The sequence below is a fragment of the Heloderma suspectum genome, chromosome 5 (assembly GCF_057233095.1).
Source record: "Heloderma suspectum isolate Gila_16-S chromosome 5, 16-S_ref, whole genome shotgun sequence".
Lineage (NCBI taxonomy): Eukaryota > Metazoa > Chordata > Lepidosauria > Squamata > Helodermatidae > Heloderma > Heloderma suspectum.
In genome coordinates, this window is record NC_139462.1 from 165,062,774 (window position 1) to 165,084,484 (window position 21,711).

The 21,711-nt window shown below is 45.4% G+C and overlaps 1 protein-coding gene across 1 annotated transcript in view; it reads right to left on the minus strand.

Moving 5' to 3' along the window:
* Positions 1–21,711, minus strand: part of LOC146344778 (collagen alpha-6(VI) chain-like) — an 81,995-nt gene that overhangs the window by 59,624 nt on the left and 660 nt on the right. Inside the window, exons 2-7 of the mRNA XM_084859815.1 lie at positions 18,374–18,458; positions 15,759–16,291; positions 14,161–14,821; positions 10,773–11,333; positions 5,729–6,286; positions 1,362–1,937 (exon numbers count right to left, since the gene is read on the minus strand). Coding sequence (XP_084715941.1) covers positions 1,362–1,937; positions 5,729–6,286; positions 10,773–11,333; positions 14,161–14,821; positions 15,759–16,291; positions 18,374–18,458 — 2,974 coding nt within the window. The remainder of the gene's footprint in view (positions 1–1,361; positions 1,938–5,728; positions 6,287–10,772; positions 11,334–14,160; positions 14,822–15,758; positions 16,292–18,373; positions 18,459–21,711) is intronic.

Consider the following 21,711-nt stretch of genomic DNA (forward strand, 5'->3'; position numbering starts at 1 on the left):
CACAAGTTTGTTCTGTCCCATTTCTACATGAGTTTATGATTTTTAAAAACATTGCACAAAAAGTCACGTGCACATTGTGTGCATAAAAAAATCATACACAGTTTTGCACACAATTTCCCCTAATATTCATATTTTTGCAAGTATTTCCCCTAATATATTCATTTGTGTATGTAATTTTCCCATGTGTACTCAATTTGTACACAGATTTGCCCTGATACATTCAGGGGAATTTGGAGACGTGCAAAAACTGAATGATATTTGTGTTCCAGTTAACATATTAGTTCAGGAAGTGAAAATTAAGCTGTTCCTATCTTTATGATGTGCATTTTCATATATCGCCTTAAGTGTGAAGGAAGTCTCTAGTCCATGAGGAGGTGTACTTGCTGCCCACAGAGAGATTTGAAATCCCTGTCCAAAGTTTCTTGCATATGCTGTGCTTAGATAAGCAAGAAAAGTGCTGACTCACTCCTTGTCTTGATTGAAGTAGGACTCCAATACCAGATAACATGCAAGTGTTTCAACTGAGCTATCTATGACATATGGGATCTTCTAAAATGAGTTTGTCACCATGCATGTAAGAACAAATACAGAAGGTATGCTGTAGGGATGGAGCAGGCGTCCGATTCTGTCCGGGGATCCAGTGGAACCCCCACTCCTGCCCACACCCCTGAGTCGCATTTGCCGAGCCGCTACCCCCGCTTGCCCCCTGCTTGCACTTGCCGAGCCACCCATACTCACCCGGGTGGCTTGCCCCCCCCAAAAGGCATTTTTTGAAAAATGGAACGATGATCATGAGAAGGTGCATATTCGTGCATGTGTATTTGCAAAAGTGTGTATATTTGTGCATATACAACTATGTGCATTTTTGCGATTGCCATTTTATTTTTCAAAAAATGGCAATCGTGGAGCTTGACAAGGTTACCCAGGTAAGTGCAGGTGGCTCAGGAAGCGGCAGGGAGCTTGAGTATGGCTCCGGGTGTGCATGACCAGAGGCAGGGGCTGGGCAGATGCCTGGAGAACCCAGATGGGGGCGGGGGAGTGCCCGCCCATTCCTAGTATGCTGTATTTTGGAACACAGCTAAATGGGAGATACTAGCAGCACAGTCCACAAATGTGTTTAAGACCGCAGTCCAATGCACACTTACTTAGGGGAAAGCCCCACTGAATACAGAGGGACTTTACTTCTGAGTAAACATGCAAAGGACTGCACTGTAATTTCAAGTATCTGGATTTAGGCTGTTGTTACACTCCATCTTTAATGGTTTGTGGATCAGCCTTTGAGAACAAAGGATAATGCCGTTTTTCAAAAAGTCTTAATTTAAAGTTGAATGCTTCCGCTAAAAAATAAAATAGCCACCTACCTGGTTTTGAAACACTGCATATCCTGTCAGATACATTGCGATAGAGGTGTTTCAGTCCTTCAAATGTATTTACATAGAAATATTTATCTTCTGACCCTGCCATGGTCAGAAGCTCATCAGGCTTCGCTCTTTCAATTCCTATGGCATAGATGACAATGCCATGAGCCCTGAGTCTCTTGGACACTTCATCAAGTTCCGCTGCATCATGGGAGTCCCCGTCGGTTATCACTATAAGAACTTGGGGAACATTCCTGTGTTTGCGGCTGCCATGCGCCTCAGAGAAAAGTCCTTCCGAGTGTCGCAATGCCTTGGCTGTGTACGTGGTTTCCCCAATAGGCTTATCATTCTTGATAGCCTTAACAATTGCCGATTTTGTAGCATAGTCATTAAGATAGAAAAAGGTTTCTGGCTCAGCAGAGTATTTGACAGCTCCAAACTGAACTCGGTCATGGCTAACATCAGATTTTTTCACCAGAGCAACCATGAAGTCTTTCATAATATCATATTCTTTGGGATCTATGCTTGCAGAACCATCAATGACGAAAACAATATCTAGACGTTCTATCCTCCTGCATTCTAGAAGAAGAATAGTAAAAATAGGTCACAAATACATGTCAAAACAAATATTTCTAATACTCTCCTTTGTTGCAAGCAAAAATTGTGACTTTAGATCACTGTTCGGCAAAAAAAAATCTGCTTGGAACACATAGTCAAGAGAAAATCTTAAGCTGGTAGCAGTAATATTTTATTATGCTGCCAGAACTTCATTCGGGGCTTCGTGACAACAATAACAATGTCAAACTAAATTCAGTTGAGCATGACTAGAAAAGCTTTGAGTATCTTCATACTAGATTTATTGTGCCAGCAAACATATGCTAAGCCCAGGACATACAGATATATTCCCAGCATTCCACAAAGGATGCAAGTAGAGCAGTGTGGCAAGCATTTATGTTGCTCCAACGTTTGAGACCTTCATCAACCATGCTATATTATTAGGTCACACAATTTAAAGCTACAAATGTGCATATGCCATATGTCAAGGTCTTGTGCTGGCTCAACCATGAAGCAGACGGAGATGTCAGCCTCAGGTGGTAAATTCTGAGGACCCTGAAAAGGCACCAATGTGTCAGTTGATCCAGTGATTATGCTACTGAATTGGTTAATCAGCAACAGTCACCAAAATGCTTGCGAGGTTTCCATGAAGGACATGTACACCTCAGAGGCATGAGACAACGTTTAGATGTAGGAGGCTGAAGGAAAGTCCAGGAGGGCTCTTGGTGCTGCTCTTGGTCCATTTTGAAAGCATTTATGCAGTGGCCTTAAAGCTTTGATAACACTTGAGGCAACTCATCTTCTGACAGTACTGGCAGGCCTCCTTGTAATTATTTTGATTCACAGGACTTTCCCCAGATATAAGTCCCATTACAAACAAACAAAATGTAGTATTGGATCTGTCTCTGGGTCTGCTATTTGCATGTCAAATTTGGGTATGGCAGGGATATTAGGATTGGTTTGGCCTACCAAAGCCTGAAAGTTTGTTAGTAGATATGGGCATGTCCTTCCCTTATTATGATTTTTGTCACATAAATAGTTTGTAGCAACAGTTTTCTGAACCAGCATTTTAATGGGAGCCAAAACCTTTCCTAAGCCTTGCAATATAAAGTTATGCCTGTGCTAAACCTTTTCCCCTAAAAGGAACAGTAATCATATTTGAAAATTTGCTTCACGTCAACATAGAACAGCTGGGCCTTATCAAACTAGCTCAGTCTAACTTAATTCCTTCTTCTGACTTACAGGCAGCTGTATTTATTTATGTATCTTGCAGTTTATCTGTCATTCCCTGACAGGAGACGTGACTTTATAGCCTAAGCCATGTCTTCCTTGCCATGTGTATTAGTTTAACAAGACAGCTTAATTTCCACTCTAAGGGCTTGGATCCAAACAACTGAGAGGGGAAGGAAGATAGCCACAAGTGCTGTTCCACAGCCACTTGCACAGTGGCATTTGTGTAGTGTTATAATAGGTAGGTTCTCATGCTTCCACTAGAGCAAGTTTTCACACTAGAAGTGAGGTGTAGTGGTTAGAATCTTATACTGGGACTCAGGAGACCTGGGTTCTAGTCCCACTCAGCCATGAAGTTCACTGGATAACTTTGAGCCAATCACTGACTCCCAGCCTAACCTACCTCTCAGGGTTGTTGTGAACAGGGCTGGCCCCTTCCATGAGGTGGGGTGAATCCCATGCCTCAGGTGGTAGATCTTGAAGAAATGCATGCCCTACCCGGCTCTCCAGAAGGCCATGCTGGCCACTCTCCTGCTGCAGCAAGAGCAGGTGGTACAGCTCTCTGGGGTACCACCACACGATGCTTCCACTTGAGGACCCCTCAAAGCATGGCTTCAGGTGAGTACACTCTCTGGGAAGCGCTGCCAGCTGCTCAGAGGAGAGAGTGGCCAGCACGGCTCTCCAGAGGGCCCAACCCAAATGCCTCACTGTAAGGGGTCCTTCTTGAGAGGGAGGCATTGGCAGGGAGGTGGCCCTGCAGGTCGCCTGTGCTGTGTGGCACAGGCGATTTCCAGAGCCACCTTCCCGCCAGTGCCTTCCTCTCAAGAAGGACCCCTCTCAGCAAGGCATTGAGGGAGAGGCCAGTGGCACACTGTTCATGCTGCTGCAGGGGGGAAGAGAGGGGGCGTTGGTGGTGGCAGCCATGGTTGTTGCCGCTGCCATCAAAAGGGGGAAGGTGAGGAGGAAGGGAGTACAGCAACTGCCAACGCTGCTATCATCGCCAGGAAGAGAAGAGGGTGAGAATGGAGGGCTGTCGCTGTCACAGCTGTGGGGGAGAGAGAGTACGGAAGGCATCAGCGGGGGGAGGGTGAAGGTGGCTGGGCAGTGGCCATCGCCATCACCAGTGGCAGCAGGAGGGAAGGGAGGTGGAGGTGGGTGGGCTGCCACCATCATCACCGTTGTTGTCATGGCCACGGGGCAGGGGAGAGAAGAGAGGGCAGAGGCGTGACTTCCCACCTCAGGTGGTGGGAGGTCTTGCACCAACCCTGGTTGTGAGGATAAAATGGGGAGGAGGAGGATCATCTATGCTGATTTGGACTCCTTGGAAGAAAGGCGAGAGTGCTGATCCAACAAAGACAGACAGACAAATCTTTGGATTTAGTCTCACTTTTCTCATACAACAGTCTAGCTCTAGTATGAGATGTCAAACAGCTCTTCTGCATGCAGAAGGGCGCCTTTGGATCCAGCCCAATGGATTTTGCATATTTCTTGAATGGAGAATGGAGCGGACCTTTCCCTAGGCAAGATGCTCCTATGGTTCCCGGTATGGTTTCTGGTGGCACTACTGCAGTATTTACACTGCCAATGAAAATGCGCACTTTGGCACCTAGTTCAAATGCAAGTTATCCTTGGACCTAGGTTTAAAGTGACAAGGCGCAATTTGAGGGGTTAACTAAGGGCAGAGACAGAGGCAAGGGCCTGCTCCAGCTGGGCTTTGCCTTCCCTCCCTCACAGGTTCATTTACCTTCTCACAACCAATTGTGTTGTGGGAAGGATCCCAGGAGACAGAGGGAGGGAGGTGAAGGCGACACCTGTTCCTGCTTCAGCTGAACTCCCCTCCCCGCCAGGGCCAGCTGCCCCATAGGAAGGATCATGATGACTTTTTCGATATTAATATTGTCTACTGTGATTTCACTAATATATTTTGACGTTATGATTAAGCCATCTTGGAAGGATTTTTATCCTGAAATGTGGGATGAAAATAAACATTAATTGCAACCACTCAATCAAAGGCCACAACTTTATTAATAACTTCAAAGGATCTTCCATTATATATCTTGACTAATAAACCCTTGACTCCCGTCCCCAGTGGGAGGATCACCCCTTGGGTTGATCTGTTCATTCCCTTTCACCTCCCTTGTCAGTAACATCAGTACAAAGCTGTAGGGCAGGCGTGAACCTGTGGTCCTCCAGATGTTGGTGGACTACAACTCACATAATCCCTAACCATTGGCCACTCCCAACTGATGGAAGCTGGAGTCCAACAACATCTAGAGGGCCTTAGTTCCTTTCCCCTGCTCTAGTGAGAAAGAAAAGCAAAGAAAGAGCCAGGGCGGGGGGAGTGATGACTTATGGTGGAGGTCAGTGCAATGGACTACAGAGTGAGCAGAGTTACTACAGCATTGAGCTCAGTGCTGTAGTAATTCCTGCCTTCTGACTGTGAAAGCATCTCCAAAAAAGCATGGGCTCTTTCTGCCCCAACAGCAATGAGATTCTGTGACAACAAACTTGGAAGGCTGCAATCGGAAACCATGCCAATATCCAAACAGATTTATGGATGATTTGAAAACGGCTTTATAACTCACCATCATAAGGACTACATATTCCAAAGAGGATCTGACTTTCTAAGTGCTTCAGAACATCAAAATCCTCCACATAAAACACCATCTCAGGCTTCCCACTTATCTCCACCAGCTGCGTTTTATCTGCATTAAACACCCCCACCGAATAGATGATGATGCCTTCCTCTCGCAAAGCTTGGGCAGCGGTTTTGACCTCATCCTGCGCTTCGCCATCGGTGATGAGAATAAGAATTTTCTTGATGTACGGCCGTCCCCCTTTGGCAAGTTTGAAATAACTGGATACAAATTGCAGTGCTCGTCCAGTGAATGTGTTCTGTCCCATGAGAGACATTCTCCGAATAGCATCAATGACATCATTTTTCGTCGAGTACCAGTTGAGCCGGAATTCTTCTTTGTTCCTGTCACTGAACTGGATGACACCAATGTGTACGCGGTCAGGACCGATGTCAGATTTGTTCACCAGTTCGCTCATGAAGTTCTTCATTTTCACAAAGTTTTCAGGACCTATGCCGCTAGCACTTTCCACCAGAAAGAGAATGTCGGCTTTCTTTTCCTTGCAGGCTGTTAGAAGAGGTGTAAAAGAAAGCTTGTTACGTATGATCTTGTTTTGACATTTCACAGACTGGATATTTTTAAAAGCCACAATAATGGCATTTGACGACATAGGATGAGGCTTTTTAAAGTTAAAGTTAGTTGTTTTACTGGGTCCTTGTATTTTACTGTTGATTGTTTTTAGCTGTTTTAAATTGTTTTAAATTTTTGTCTATTAAATTTTTTATACTATGTTTTATCATATTGTATTTTAGGGTTTTGTGAACCACCCAGAGTGGCTATTAGGCAGTATAGAAATGTCAGTAACAACAACAGCATTATGAGGCTGAAGTCACATACATTCTAGTAATGTTAAGAGCTGAGTTGAAAAGATGGGTGTGTTGCTTGATGAAACTGATCCTTGTTGTTCTGCAATACTGCCCAGATGGCCAGAAAGGTGTAGTTCAGCAGCCCAAATGGATCAGGTGATCTGGGGAGCCAAAAGGGGTCCCAGTTGGCCTTATATAATTACTGCTTGGTTCTGCAATCTGAGCAACTTGTCAGATAGAGTAGCAATTCCAGAGACTCCTGTGTCTCACCTACCCCTTCCCTTTCCCCTGGACTTCCGGTTTTTCAGACCTGGCCACCCGCCTGCTGGTAGGGATGCCCACACATTACATTCAATGCACATGCAATCTATGTACATATTGTACACTGATTGTTGATCTGTACACACACACACGCGCACACACAGAGTAATTTGCATGTAACATTCAAGATGTGTACAATCTATGTACACTGTACCCAGATTGCTGAAGGTCAAAAATATGTGTGTTCTTCCAGCCATGCACCCTGGGTTAAGTAAAATTTTCGTACCTGTATACAAAGCAGGTATGAATGCAAGTAAGTAGATTCTCACAGCCATCTGAACATGCATACAGTGTATTCACGGTAATGTGTAAACATCTCTTTTATTAGATTATATCATGCAAAGCTCATTGGATGACCTTGAGGCAGTCACTCAGCCTAACCCACCTCATAGGGTTGTTGTGAGGATAGCATGGGGAGCAGGAGAACCATATATGCTACCTGGGCTCCTTGGAGGAAAGTGAAATACAAATGCAATAAATAAATTAATAAATAGCCCCTGTCTCTGGCCCTTTGCACTTTAGGTTGCTGTCTTTGGGATTTGAGCTCTTCCCTGTCATGGACTGTGGCTTGGATCGCAAGTTAACTTAAGGAGGTCCACAGAAGGAAATTCTCCCATGCCTCCTCCCTTTACAAGCGGGGCTCTTGAACAATTTGGGATGGGATACAGGGGGAGGGGAAAATCACCCAAGATCGGGCTCTGATCCTGAAGCAAAACTACACATAACATTAAATGCATAGCACGCAGCTGAATGTCTTTGGTTTTTTACTCCCAAGTAAGCACACAGGGTCTCAGTCCAGATTCTGATAACTGTGTGCAGTTAAGAGAAATTTAAACCTCCATCCCTAGCTGCCTGTTTTCTAAAATTTACCCCTCCCTGTGCAGGGGCTAAAGAAAAAGCCCCCATTGTCATCCACATCCCATCATGAATTGTTCAGAAGGAGCCCAACCCTCTGGAGAGGTTTGTGGGGGGGGGAGTAGCTACAGGTGGGAGGAGGGATAGGAAGCATTCTCTTCCATGAACTTCTTTAAGTTAATTTAGGCTCCAGGCCTATGCTGCCTGCATCTGGTTCCTTGGACCGCCATCTCTGGAAACTACCTGGGCCTGCCCTTGAAAATGAAACTTCCCTCTGGCTCCTCTAACCACTTGTTTATAGCTCTAACCCCACAGGACGCTAACATTCAGTCTGCACCCATTTTGAATGTGTTGAAAGGGCCTTTCCCATCATGCACCAGGCAAACTTCAGATCTCACACTTGCAGTGCCTTCCCCGGGGGTTTTAGGACTCTTGGGCAAGACACCCTCCGTGGGCTGCCTCCCTCAGAAAGTCTACCTTCTCACCACTACTGTTGCCAGCTGCTATTGCTCCTCAACATCATCATCAGCGCTACCACTTCCTTGCTTGACAGGCTGAGAACAGTGAACATGTAGGTGGTGGCATCTACTGCTCCTCCTTCTCACCACCATCATTGTCTGGGCTAGAGCAAGAGGTGGGGGAAGACGCATGTTGCAAGGGTGAAGGAGGAGCAACTGTAGGGCCGTCATGTCAGCGGGCCGCTGCTGGAATGTGAATCCTTGGCAAGTGCCCAGCCATGCCTACTGGGGAAGAAATCTCTTAGCCTATGTCCCTCCATCTTGGGAACCTGCATGCATGCATGGATGGGTGGATGGATGGATGGATGGATGGATGGATGGATGGCAGGGGGAGGAAAATTTTGTGCTAAGAGTGTGATAAGCCATTCCAAGCTTCTGCTTTTGCATGAACTTTCTGCCTCCAGACAGTTCAAACCGCAGACTTACTTAGCCTTGTGTTTAGGCACATACTTCCTGACTTGCAGACAAGTTGTCGTATCTTCTTGGTCCCTATTTTACAAAGCGGTCATAAGGAAGTCATTGGCTCCCTGCCAAAGGGCGCTGGCTGACGCTTGTGTGGATGCGGCAATGCAGCAAACTGTAACCAGTCAGCTTAAAGATTCATGTATCCTGCGTATACATGAGCCTCGTGTGGCGCAGAGTGGTAGGTGGCAGTATTGCAGCCGAAACTCTCCCCACAACCTGAGTTCGATCCCAGCCGAAGCCGGGTCTCGGGTAGCCAGCTCAGGTCGACTCAGCCTTCCATCCTCCTGAGGTCAGTAAAATGAGTACCCAGCTTGCTGGGGGAAAGGTAGTCACGACTGGGGAAGGCAATGGCAAACCACCCCGCTATAGTCTGCCATGAAAACGCCAGCGCAAGTAGCGTCCCTCTAGGGGTCAGTACCTTTCCTTTCCATCCTGCGTACTCGTACGTATAAATGTGAGTGCTAACCATTACACGGGTTGTTCAGCCTCAGGACTGCACCCACACGTGTGTGTATTCTGTGTGTGTATTCTTTGTGCCTGAATAAACAAACACTTAACAGATCAAGAGTCTGAAAATTTCTATGACACTACCTTTGATGCTGGCCCTGCACATTCGCTATGACTATGTTGGCAGGGGAGCCAGGTGTGCAGAAATTGGATTAATTTGAAACCTACATCAGGACCAGGATCCAAAGAGCACCTTAGATGCATGCAAGGGTTCTATACATGCAGAGACCAAACTGAACTGAATCGAAATGTAGGAAGAATACTAGTAGTCTGGGCACATGCAGGTTTTGCTCTCACATTTTTCCTCTTCATCACTACTGCTGGATGCTAGAACTCCTACAGAAAATGGGTTTTATGCATTGTAAATATAATTTCTTTTAATGGTGACAACTGGAAAAATGAATGCAAAGTGAATATGTAGAAGCAATCCTATTCCCTGCAACCTTAAAATGGAAGAGTTTAAGGCTGATTTTAAAACACACACGCACGCACATTTTCTCAACACAAGATCATTTTCAAGCAGCCGCTCTGTGGTGGAGATCTATGAGGAGGTTCAACATGTCCCTGGTTGCCCTGCTGTAGTACTACATAACATCCCCATTGTCCGAATTGCACCTTTGTGGTTTAGATATAATGCAAATAGGAATCCAATATTTGCACACCTCATTTTCCATCTCTGTAAAAATCCATTTTCTTGGGGAAAATATGCAGCTTACTGATGGAAAGTGGGTGGGGGGAATCACCTTTTTAAATAAATTGTTTTCAAAAGAAATAGAAAATAACAGATGAAAGAAAGCCTCCAAGCAATCCACCAATAATTCAATGTCTTACATCTTTAAAAGGAGCCATAGACTTGTGTTTCAAATTTTAGTCACCTTAGTAATTCAATGTTCGGTTATTAGCTGCTCAAGAGGGGACATTAAGACAGCAATCCTGCTGGGGGAGGGGGGCATCCCAGCTCTGTGATAGTGTTTGCAGAAACTGAGGCCCTTGGATGGAGAAGGAGGCCTCCTCATTGCAGAGTTGGAAACCTCTGCACCCCTTGTGCCGTTGGTGCTCTTATGGGAGGAATGGCCATGTTGGGGTGCTCTTATGGGAGGAATGGCCATGTTGGGGTGGGGAGGCCTTGGATCCATAGCCCTCCCATTTCCTTCTACATGCCCCTGAAGCAGCCCAGAAACTACTCCTGGAGCTCCCCTTGATGTCAATGGGAGGGGTAACTTTTGTGTAAAAAAGACCACAGCAGTGAAAAAGCAACAGAGCAACAAACCCTTATCCGCCATCTCCCACCCAGAGGCAACTGCAAAGCTATGGTGTGGCTTCTCCCCTCCACTTGCCATAGGATTGTTCTGTTAAACTGTACTCAGGATGAATAACTTGTTTATTTTGAAGCTGTAGATTGTGATGTTCTTCCATATTATTTTGGACACAGTCATCATTATTTTAGACTTAACCTCGTTGGGTAGCAAAAACTTTTATGGAGTTCAAACATTTCTGCTACTGTTCTGTTATTCCTCTTACCTTCTACAGCACAGATCTCTTGAACAACTTCATTCTTTATATGTTTCAGAGAGGCAAAATCGCTCACAAAATAAGCACGGTCCTTTGACGTGGCCATCTCATAGATTTGGGACTCATTAGCGCGTCTAACACCGATGGCATACATGTTGACCATCTCGTTCCTCAACCTCTTGGCAGGTTCCTCCACCCGGTCCTCTGAATTCTGGTCCGTTAACACTATTAGATGGCAGGGCACACTTCTGGGATGCTGACCCTGGGACCTTCTTAACAATGGCCGGATGAATGCCAAAGCTGCTCCTATGCGAGGGCTCCCACCTATTTGGCGGATGTTATCAATGGCTTTCAATATCTCACTTGTTTTACCATATTCTTCAAGCCCAAACTCCAGCTCATTGATTTTTGCATACTGCACAACTCCAAAATGAACCTTGTTTGGTCCTATTGTAAAAAATTTCACCACTTCTTTCAAAAAAAGTTTTTGATCCATAAAGTCAAAATAATCCAGGCTTGATGAACCATCAATAAGAAAATAAATGTCAGCTTCTTCAGTATCCACACATCCTACAAGAAACAGAATTTTGTACATGATGATATATGTACGGCACAATCCTATTCAGATAGGCAGCTGCCTCCAAACTCGGAGGCAACCACCTATCTAAAGCAGGGCAGGAGAAGCCAGAGGGGATCATTCCCTCTGCACTTCTCCTGCCCTGCATTTTCAGCTAGACAACCGATTGTGGCTGTCTAGCCATGGGAGAGCTGAGTGGGGGAGAAGGCTGCTGTACGTCACATTGGATGTGTCGTACAGGCATTTCCGCCCTCCCCGCCCCGGAACGCCCCTTTTTGGCTACTCCATGCTCCTCTTGTGAGCGTGAAGCATAGGGCTGTTCCGCGCTGCCTCTGAGGCAGCGTGGAAGTAGGGGGAGGTCGGTTCTCTGGGAACCAACCTTGGAGCCTGGGCTTCAAGGTCAGTTCCCACTAGAAAACAACATATCTTATGGTCGTCTAGCCACTGACTAGAGGCCATAGGATTGCTCCCTCCACCACTCAAATAGCGCATCTGTTCCTTCATTATTTTCTAAAGCACACAACAGCGAAGCAAGTCCTTATATGAGCATTCCAGCTTTGGGGCAAGCAGTTGCAACTGGGTAAGCCATGGAAGAAATATCGTCCATGGTTATATTGGAAAAATACGAGTTTTCCCATAGGGAAAAAATGGCCACAAATTAGGCACATGCCCCTAGTAGCCCTTAGGGCCACTTTGATGAAACAGGAATCCATTAAATGAAGGACTTCTTCACACATCACATTTTTAGGCATATACCCAAACATTTTAAAATGTACACCTAAAATACAATGTGTGAATGTGACAAACGTGCATCTGCAGACACCTGTATCATACAAGTAAATGGTTAAGCTATGGAATTAGCTACCACAAGATGCCAACTTGGACAGCTTTAGAAGGAGGTTAGAAATTCATGGGGGATAAGGCTACCAGTCGTGGTGGCTATATATTACCCTCAGTATTGAGCCAATATATTACCTCCAGTATTGCTCCAATATGCCTCTATATGCCAGTTGTTGGGGAACATGAGTGGGAGGATACTATTGTATTCCTGTGGCCTTCCTATAGGCATTGGTCTGGCAATTGTGGAAGCAGAACATTGACTAGATAGCCCTTTGGCTATCCAGCATGGCTCTTTTTATGTGCTTGCAAGTTGCCAGGGAGCCATGGTTGGTTTGGGCTCCCTGTTGAATTGATAGCAAACTAGGATTTGCTGCTTCCCAATGTGTGCAATAGCCCTTGAGTGCCTTGTTCCAGTGCCAAACTGTTATTATATCCCATGGGAGAGGAGACAACAGTGGAGGCTGGTGGGTCCGACTTTGGTGGGGCTGTGAATCCATTCTGGGTTTCAGTCAGAACCAGCCAGAACTCTAAAGGAGCTATCCAAGGTGCTGGACCCATTTGGGGGATTGTTTCTGCCTGAAACCCAGAATGGCTGTACAGCCCCACCAAAATCGGCGCTACCAGCCTCCACTGAGAGAGAAGAAGGCGCCCCCTCCCCCCCTCAGCTAATGTGGTCAGCATGGTGTATAAATTAACATTGAAGCTTCTCACAATCACAATGATAATTTGCGATGGGAGATATGGGGAGGGGGCACTCACTTGGACTGAGACCAGGTCCCCCTTCCCTCCTTCCTGGTCCCACCTTATCTTGACCACTAGAGGAAGCTGCACAAGGCTGTGAGCTGTGTGTGAGAACACAAGCTCAGCAGCCTGTGTGGAACTTTCGGCCAGCATCATGGGAAGAAGCGATCATCCGAGCCATTTTTTCAGTGTCCCATTTTTGCAAGTGGAATGGAAGAGTGGTTGTCATCAGAATACACACTCCAAAATGCTCGTCTTCAACAGCGTAATATTCAGATGAGACCATTCACAACAAGTGTCCTATTCCAGGGTTAATCTCATATCAGTGTGAGTGGATCCTCTCTGGGTACAGTGGCAGAACTACATATGTCACAGATCAATCTCATGCAAGTTCAAGATGGTGAGAAAACCTCCAAGGTTCTTCCAAGTAAAAAGGAAAGAGCAGAGAGGTGGAGATTAGACTGTGTGAGGAACTGAACTTCCCAGAAACAAGAGAGCCATTCCAGTCCATGGGAGAAAGAAAAGGAGAAGAATTGGCAAAGGTAGCCGCAGAAGACTACTTTTATTCTCAAAACTGGCCAACAGCACCTTGAGCTTTATACAGTGGTGTAGTGGTAAATTTTGAAGTGCAGGCACTCATAGTCCCCATAGCCATGGCCCCAAAGAGAGGCCAAAACTGCAGGCAGCTTGTGTTGATCCATATCAACAAAACAATCCTAGCAGTTTTCATCTCTACTAGGAGCAGGTCTTTGATCAAGCGATTGGGTCTTAATAGCCTATTCAAGGCAAAGCCACACCCAGATACTTGACATTACAACAGGGATAGCTCATAATTATATATTGTTGCTGAGAGAATTCATGCCCCAGCCCACAGCCTCTGTGAGGATAGCAACTAAGCTCAGAGGGAACAAGGAATTCTGAGGGGGTGGCACATCAGCATCCCTGCTGATCAAAAAATGCCAGGACTACATCCCTGCAAACCCTGGCTCCACTACACCACTGGCTTTACAGTTCTTGTTCAAGGGTATTTTCCTTTTTCAGTTCTTTCAAGGGACAATATGTTTTCTTTGTTTTTCAGTTTTTAATTTCTATAGCATGCTCACAAAGTTTTTGAGAATAAAATAATCCTTCCTGCAACTCCTCTGGAGATTTTCCAGTTGATTTTACTGATGAACTGAACCTCTAGCACTCTTCCACCTAAGTAGAGGCTCAAAACAGCATTCACTGACAAGAAGTTACCTCTTTTGAGAAGTTCTGTTCTTTTGGTGTCCATGTAGAGCTTTTGCTGGATTTGGTTCACAATTTTCTTATGAAAGACCAGAGCTTTACGTGGCAAATGGGAAAATGCTTTTAAGTTAGTAACATATTGTTGTGGTGGATAAGCAGCGATCCAAGCTAACTGGGTGATGTTAGCTCCTTCAATGCCAATGGCAAACACAGTCACACCAGCCCTCCTGAGAACTGTTGCCGCATCACTGACACCATCTTCGGAAGACCTGTGGGTGATCAAAATGGCAATTTGCTCCACCCCTTGAGACTTCCTGCTTCCTGCACTTTCAGTAAAGACTTTCTCCCTTGTGAAATGAATGGCGGAACCAGTGTTGGCCTTCCCTGTCTTTGGAGAAAGGCTTCGTATGTACTGCAAGACATGAGTCTTATCACTTGCCATTCTCAGTAAGGAGACCATCTGGGGTTTAGTGCTGTACGTCACCAATCCGACCCTCATGCATTTCTCCTTCACGTCCAGAGAAGACACCAGGCTTTCTAAAAAAATTTGAATCTCCTCAAATTTGGTTGACGAAGAACCCGCATCCACTATGAACACCACATCAGCCACTGCATCACCGTCACAAGCTGTAATGGGGAGGAAATGTGAAATTAAAGATTGGCTATCGCTTGGCTATTTCAGGTATCTTTATTAGGACAGCAGCTGTGAAGCTTTAATGAGCTTCCGCCACACATTAAAAATGTGGTTGTTCAGGCAGGCATTTGGGGTTGTTAGGGTATTTTTAGAAATATGATGTTTTTAATGTAGAATGTTATTGTTTAAACTGTTTCTATTATTGTACATCATCCAGAGTGTCTGGGTGACCAGCCAGATGGGCGAGTAATAAATTTAATAAACAAACAAATAAATAAATAAATGAAGCTGTACACCTATGCTCAGGCATCCCAAGTGAACTGTTCTCCACTGCAATCATTCCTTTAATTTCCTGTCACAATGAAATGGCAGGAAATGGGAATCTACTGACACATATTTGAATGTTGAACAGTTACAAACTGAGTGTTGAACAGTTACAAATTGTATATACAGGTTGTCAGAATAGTACCTCTCCAGTCAAACCACTGCATAAAAGTGGTTAAGGAGGTTTGCTACTGTTTATGTACCAAACCCTTGCTTATGACTCTAAGGAGCAGTGTTGAAGCAAGTTGTCAAAACTCTAGAGGCCATGGTGTGGTTCAGTCAGCCAAGGTCTCCATGTGATTGCTGACAGGAGCACACACCAGCTTGTTTGAAATCTGATGGAGACCATGTGAAGGCCAAATGTCAAATTATATTAATAGGTTTTGCAAGGATGTATGCCAAGACTCCAACCATATTTGAGATGGGTCAGTTTTGTACTTTGGTTTCTAACATTTTCGTACATTTGGAGATATAGATATAAATGTGTGTGTGTGTGTGTGTGAATTCACTGTGTGTGTGTCTACACACACACACACATATACAGAGAGAGAGAGAGAGAATCTGATTTCTTACCTTCTAATGCTGTTCCATTATTTACTTTGTTCACAGTTGTAGTATTTGATAGGTTTGGGTTAGTGTTCCCTATGTGAACAGCATCAACGATGATCCCAGAAATGTTCTGAGAAAACAAACTGAGTTGTTCTATTTTTGGAAAAAAGAAATAAAATGGTTTTGTGGCCATCAGAATTAGTTCATTGTAAGAAGCATCTTCCATCCCCAATGCAATGACCTTCACTCCAGCCTTCTGCAACATTTGGGCAGCTTCTTCTACATCATCCTCAGATGGCTGAGGTGTCAGAACTACCAAAATCTTGGCCCTGTCTTTTCCGGCTGTTGGTTTCCAAAAATAGGTCTCAAGAATCTTGCGAAGAGCACTGCCAATTTTCAAGGGGCCACTTCTGAACACAATTTTGTTTTTGATATGGTTCAACATTGGATTCTTCCCTTTATAGGTATCCAGCTGGAATTCACTGTATACCTGATCATTATACTGGGCAAGTGCAATGCGATATTCACTGAGACCTACCAGTAAACTATGGATTGCCTTGCTAATAAACGTTTTGACATGGCGGGAAGATGTATTACTGCTAGCAACCAAAAAAACAATATCAGCAGATTTGGGATCTAAAAAGAAGAGAAGAAGGAAAAAAGATAAAATTAAGTAATATTGTTGTGCCTACTGAATACAATCTTTGTTTAGTTATATTCACTTTTCACAGGGCACAAGAAAAGGGTTCAGCAATTAATCTGGAGTATGGCAGTCTAAGGGGCCAAAAGGATTACTTTAGAGAAAATTGTGGCTGTGGGAGTAAGGCCAGAGAGTGTGCCAAGTCATGTGATCTATTAAGATTATATGGAAAATAACATTTTCTTTCAGTGTTTTCATCCCTTCCATTTCTGTATTTCTTGCTGCCTTTAACCATGTGAAATCATTCAAGCTGGGTACAGAGGAACACATAAAAGGAAAGAGTAGGTTCTATTCACCCTAGGGATGGATGGATCTGTCAATTTCGGTTCCTTTCGATTTCTCATTTTCCAATCTTAATTCAGTTTGTCCCAAACTTTGAGAGTATTTTGACATTCACATAAAAATTCATAATCATTTTTCTGTACATTTCTCTTATTACATGCATTTTATATGCATTTTTGCCTAATACACACATTTCTTCAAGCATTTTTCCTAACACAATGCATCGTTAATGTCATTTCCCCTAATATACACATTGTTCCGTGCATTTTTAAATTAGAGAATGCCATTGCAAAATTCTGGGAAGCGTGGATTTCTAAGAATAACTGAGTTGCAGTCGCATGTTGGTTTGTAAGTGCCAAATTAGGTAAGTTCACATTAAAATGTGAACTGAATGTATTTATCCCTCCTCCCTAGGTGTCCCACCCCTTATTTCCATATGTTCATCGGAGCATGTACATAGGGGAGTATCTGTGCACACCCCAGTGCATATAGGCTTGAAACGCGCAGTCTGTACCTTCCATTTTTGCAGGACTCAATTCACTCATTCAGAGCCTATGCAGACTGAGCTGTACGTGTGTCCTCCCCTGTGAACAGACTCCAACGAATGCATGGATGTGGGGCAGAGTCAGCGTATACAAGTCATTTCCTCCTCACAGACACACAAACTCGCATTGTTATCATGTTTGAATGTCTGCACAGACTTTTTGTACTTCATCTATAGTATTGATCTACTCCAGCTTTCCCCAGCTATGCTGTCTGGGGATGATAGGAGCTGTAGTCCAACCCATCTGGAGGGCACCATGTTGTGGAAGGCTAATCTACTCTGTTAATTATACTGTTAACCTAGTGCACAATTCTGCTCCATAAAGTGGTTTCTGCGTTTGCATGTCGAGGGATCCCCATAGGGCAGGGTAGGCAATCTGGGGTAGCATCCAGTGTTAGTCCTACTTAGAGGAGACCCATTGAAATTAATGGCTTATGCTAGTCATGACTAACTTAAGTCCCATTCATTTCAAAGGGTCTACTCTATGTAACAGCGGATACTATCCCAGGTTACCTACCCTGCCCTATGGGGATCCCTCTACATGCAAGCACAGCAACATTGGATACTACCCCTGGTGTCCTACAATACCCATAAGCCCCAGCCATCAGGGTCAGGCATTGTGGGAGTTGTAGTAAACAAATTCTGGAGGGCACTAGGTTGCCTATCCCTGTGAACCATTTTCCACCACCTTGGCACAGGTGCCCAACCATTGTGGAAAATTGTTTTATTGCTGTTTCTTTAATATCTTGCTGTTCAGTTCCAAGAACTTTGAAAGTAGCTAATGGCAAGCTAAAAATAACACTAGAACTGAATAATAATAATAAACAACTAGTAGATCAGCCAGGAATTTCAGCATTAAAACAGCATTTAAAAGAGCTAAAATATGCATTTAAAGCCTGGGAAAATAAAAGAAAAGGTCTTCATCGGAAAGGCTGAACTTCCTCAGGGCGAGTGTTCCAAACCTCCTGTTTACTCCCATATTCCTACCCCGACTTTTTTCCTCCCTCAGTCAATGAACATGAACTTAGAGGCCTGTTAAGTCCTATGAGCACCCTTCAACAAATGGTGACTGTACTTAATATTTTCCTCGGTGGTTGAAATGCCTCTTTCTTTTGGTTTTATCCTTGTGGTATTCCGGCTTCTCAGAGAGGTAAAGTTCACTATTTTAAAACAAGAAAAAACACAACTATACCTGGTTTCTGGGCTATAGACATCTGAATCTCAAACATTATGAGAATGAATATCAACAGCATCTTCATAAGTGGAGCAATTTTTAGCTGTGGAAGAAAAATGAAAAACCCATTAGCTGGCCATTGCAGTTCATCACACGTTTTAGTTCAGGAGCATGAAACAAAGACGGAGCACAGCCGTCCCAAAACATTTTGATGCCTGAGGCAAAGGTCAAGATGAAACCACAGACCCAATTCCATGCACAGAAGTCAACCAAACTGACAGCTCAGTTTTACTTTAACACTGGTAACAGGACAATGCCCTCCACCACACCTGAGGGCAGTAAGCTAGCTTATGGGGTGTAGGGAAGGCCATGCATTCAGCTCTGTCCTCCAACACAGGGGAATGGTTAGGGGGCTCAAGAGGAGAAGGGGAGCTGCCACTGTTGCCCTGCCTCAAACCTCACAGCATTCACTACCTGGGGCATTTGAATCTCTCTGCCTAATGGTAGGATTTGCCTTGCTTGCTCCCTCTGAATCTGCTGTCTGAAGTGACTATTTCATCTTCCATCATGGTAGGGCTATTCCTGCATATCTCATCCAGGACATCCTCCTATAAGGCTATAATTACAGACACAGTGGCTAGCTGTCTGCATGTGCTGCCCTCTTCACATAGCCTTCCTCCACGGGGCTATAGTGTAACCAACCCTAAACTGGCAGTGTTCATTCACTCTCCAGTCGTGGTGTTTGTGCTATTTGCCAAATACTGTAGGATCATCCTAACCCCCAAAATAAGTTTATTTGTGTCTGCTGAATAAAGAAAGGCCCTGCCCTTGATCCATAGATCAAGAAAGTCCTGAACTCTTCTCCAGCTCAGATTGAACTATGAACTGGAGAAGAATTCCTGGATTACTCAGACCTCCCTTCCCTAAGCCCCAAATGGCAGCTTCATACATCCAGGAGAGGTCCAGGAACAGTGTCAGGATTTTTTTATCCTTGGTTGACTGATTGATAGATTTGGATGAAATGACACCCTTTGGTTCTGATCTCCACAGTTACTAAAGCAGGGGTGCCAAACCTTGTTGGGGGGGCAGATGATGTCAGGGGGTGATGTCAGGATTGATTCTGAGCGTATGGAGATAGTTAGCAGTTCAGACTCAGAAGGGAAACAGCCAGAACCAGGGGAGGCATCTTCCTGAGCAAGTTCAGATATGAATAGGTGTGCTTCTCAGGATACTAACACAGAGATGGCTGGGCCTGAAGCCCCCCCCCCCTTTCCCTCATTCGTGAGAACCCAGGAGAAGGAGGAGGAGGAGGAGGAGAGTGTAGGGCGTGGCCTGAGGGATGCTAGACTGCGGCAAAGAGGGAAAAGTTAGAGGCAGAGCTCAGACATTTGACCTGGTTGGCTATGTGTGAGGGTCGACATAGGGGAGCATCACTGGAAGGGAGGGGCATCCCCCCCTAAGTTATTCTATCCAGCCAGTCCTTGTTTCAAACTGCTGGCAACGTAGCTCCTGAGCATGCAAAATCCTATCACCCAAGTTGCATGCTGCATCTCCAGACCATGCAGCACCATGTCTTTGACTCTCGCAGCTCCAGATGCCCCAGAGGACATGGGAAGAAACCCTGTACATTGCACTGTGGTGGGGTTAGAAGCCCTAACTAACTCTATAGCAGCCTTCCCCAACTTGGTGGCCTCCAGATGTTTTGGACGTCAACTCGCAACAGCAACAGCCAGCATGGCCAATGGGCTCTCTTTGGGAGCCGCTTCCTCTTCCACTTCATGTGTGTATGCATGCACAAAGTAGAGAAGGAATGGTGTGACTAGGGATGTCAGAGAATTTCGCCACGAATCTCGAGGAGGCCGAATGCCAGCACATTCAGCCCCCTGAAATCGGTGGCGAAACGGTCTGCCACCACCCCACCACCCCCCGGGACGGGACTTACCTTGTGCGAATCTCCCTGGCGGCGGCAGCGGCTCTGGCGGCGGTTCAGTGGTGGTTCGGTGGCAGCTGGTCTTCCGACCGGCTGCCGCCACCGCCATTTCCAAAAAACAACAACAACCCCCCCCAAAAAAACGTGATAGGCTACGTAAAGATTTACATAGCCTATCACGGCTAGATTTTTAAAAAATACCGTGATGGGCTACGTAAATGTTTACGTAGCCTATCACAGCTGAGTAAAAAAAAAAACAAAAAAACCGCGTGTACACAAATGGCGGCGCCCATGGGTGCCACCATTTGCGTTCCTTATTTTGGTACGTCTAGTCTACATAAACATTTACGTAGACTACGGCGAAAATAAGGGGAATGCAAATAGCGTAGCGTCTACACTATTTGCGTTCCCCTTATTTTTGCCGTAGTCTACGTAAATGTTTACGTAGACTAGACGTGCCAAAATAAGGAACGCAAATGGCGGCGCCCATGGGCGCCGCCATTTGTGTACGCATGGTGCTTTTTGTTTTTGTTTTACTCAGCCGTGATAGGCTACGTAAACATTTATGTAGCCTATCACGGCTGACTGCAGGGACGCAAACGGCGGCGGCTACGGCCACCGCCATTTGCGTTTCCGGCCAGCCAGGATTCGTGGCGGGAGGGACAGGTCTCCTCCCCCCCAGCCCAAATTTCAGGGGGGAGGGATGGGGCGCCTCCCCCCCGGCCAGAATTTTGGGGGGAGGGACGGAGCACCTTCCCCCCCCCCACTGCGAATCAAATTTCGGTTCAGGTGAGTGACTTTCGTACATCCCTAGGTGTGACAGAGATAGAGAATTAGCGATGCAATGTTCTTCCAAGTCTCCTGATATAGATGGTTCAATGGCATCATCTATCTCTGGGAGCCCTAGCTCCTTCTCTGAGGAGTCCTCCAGGAGGGGCATGACACCTGCAGCTTGGTTGAGGCAGCTTTGCCTGTCCTGTGCCTTCCCCCACAGGGGAGGAAGTGGGCCAAATAAACACTTAGCATGCTGCTCACCCAGCCAATTGGGAGGGCAGATGGTGCACCAAGGGGAATCCCTGCTAGCTTCCAGGGGGTAGGGGCTTGGGGGAGGAGTTGGAGTGGGAGCCCAGTCTGCTGATAACTATAAGGGGAAACCATCCCTGAACTAAGGAGTTATCCATAAACTGTGCCACACTTCCAATGCATTTTAATCTCCCGCTCTGTGGATCTGTACCCTGCAGATCCAAAGCATCTCTCAGCATATCTCCAGCATGCCTCCTTTCCCCCCTCTCCCACATTGGAAGAAGACTGGCAATGGCTGCAGACCTTTCCACAGCCTTGCAGAGGAGGTCTCTAAGGTCGGATCTCCCTCTCTGAGAGCTCTCTCTCTCCACACTCAGAGAGGGAATTTCAAAAACTCCTATGA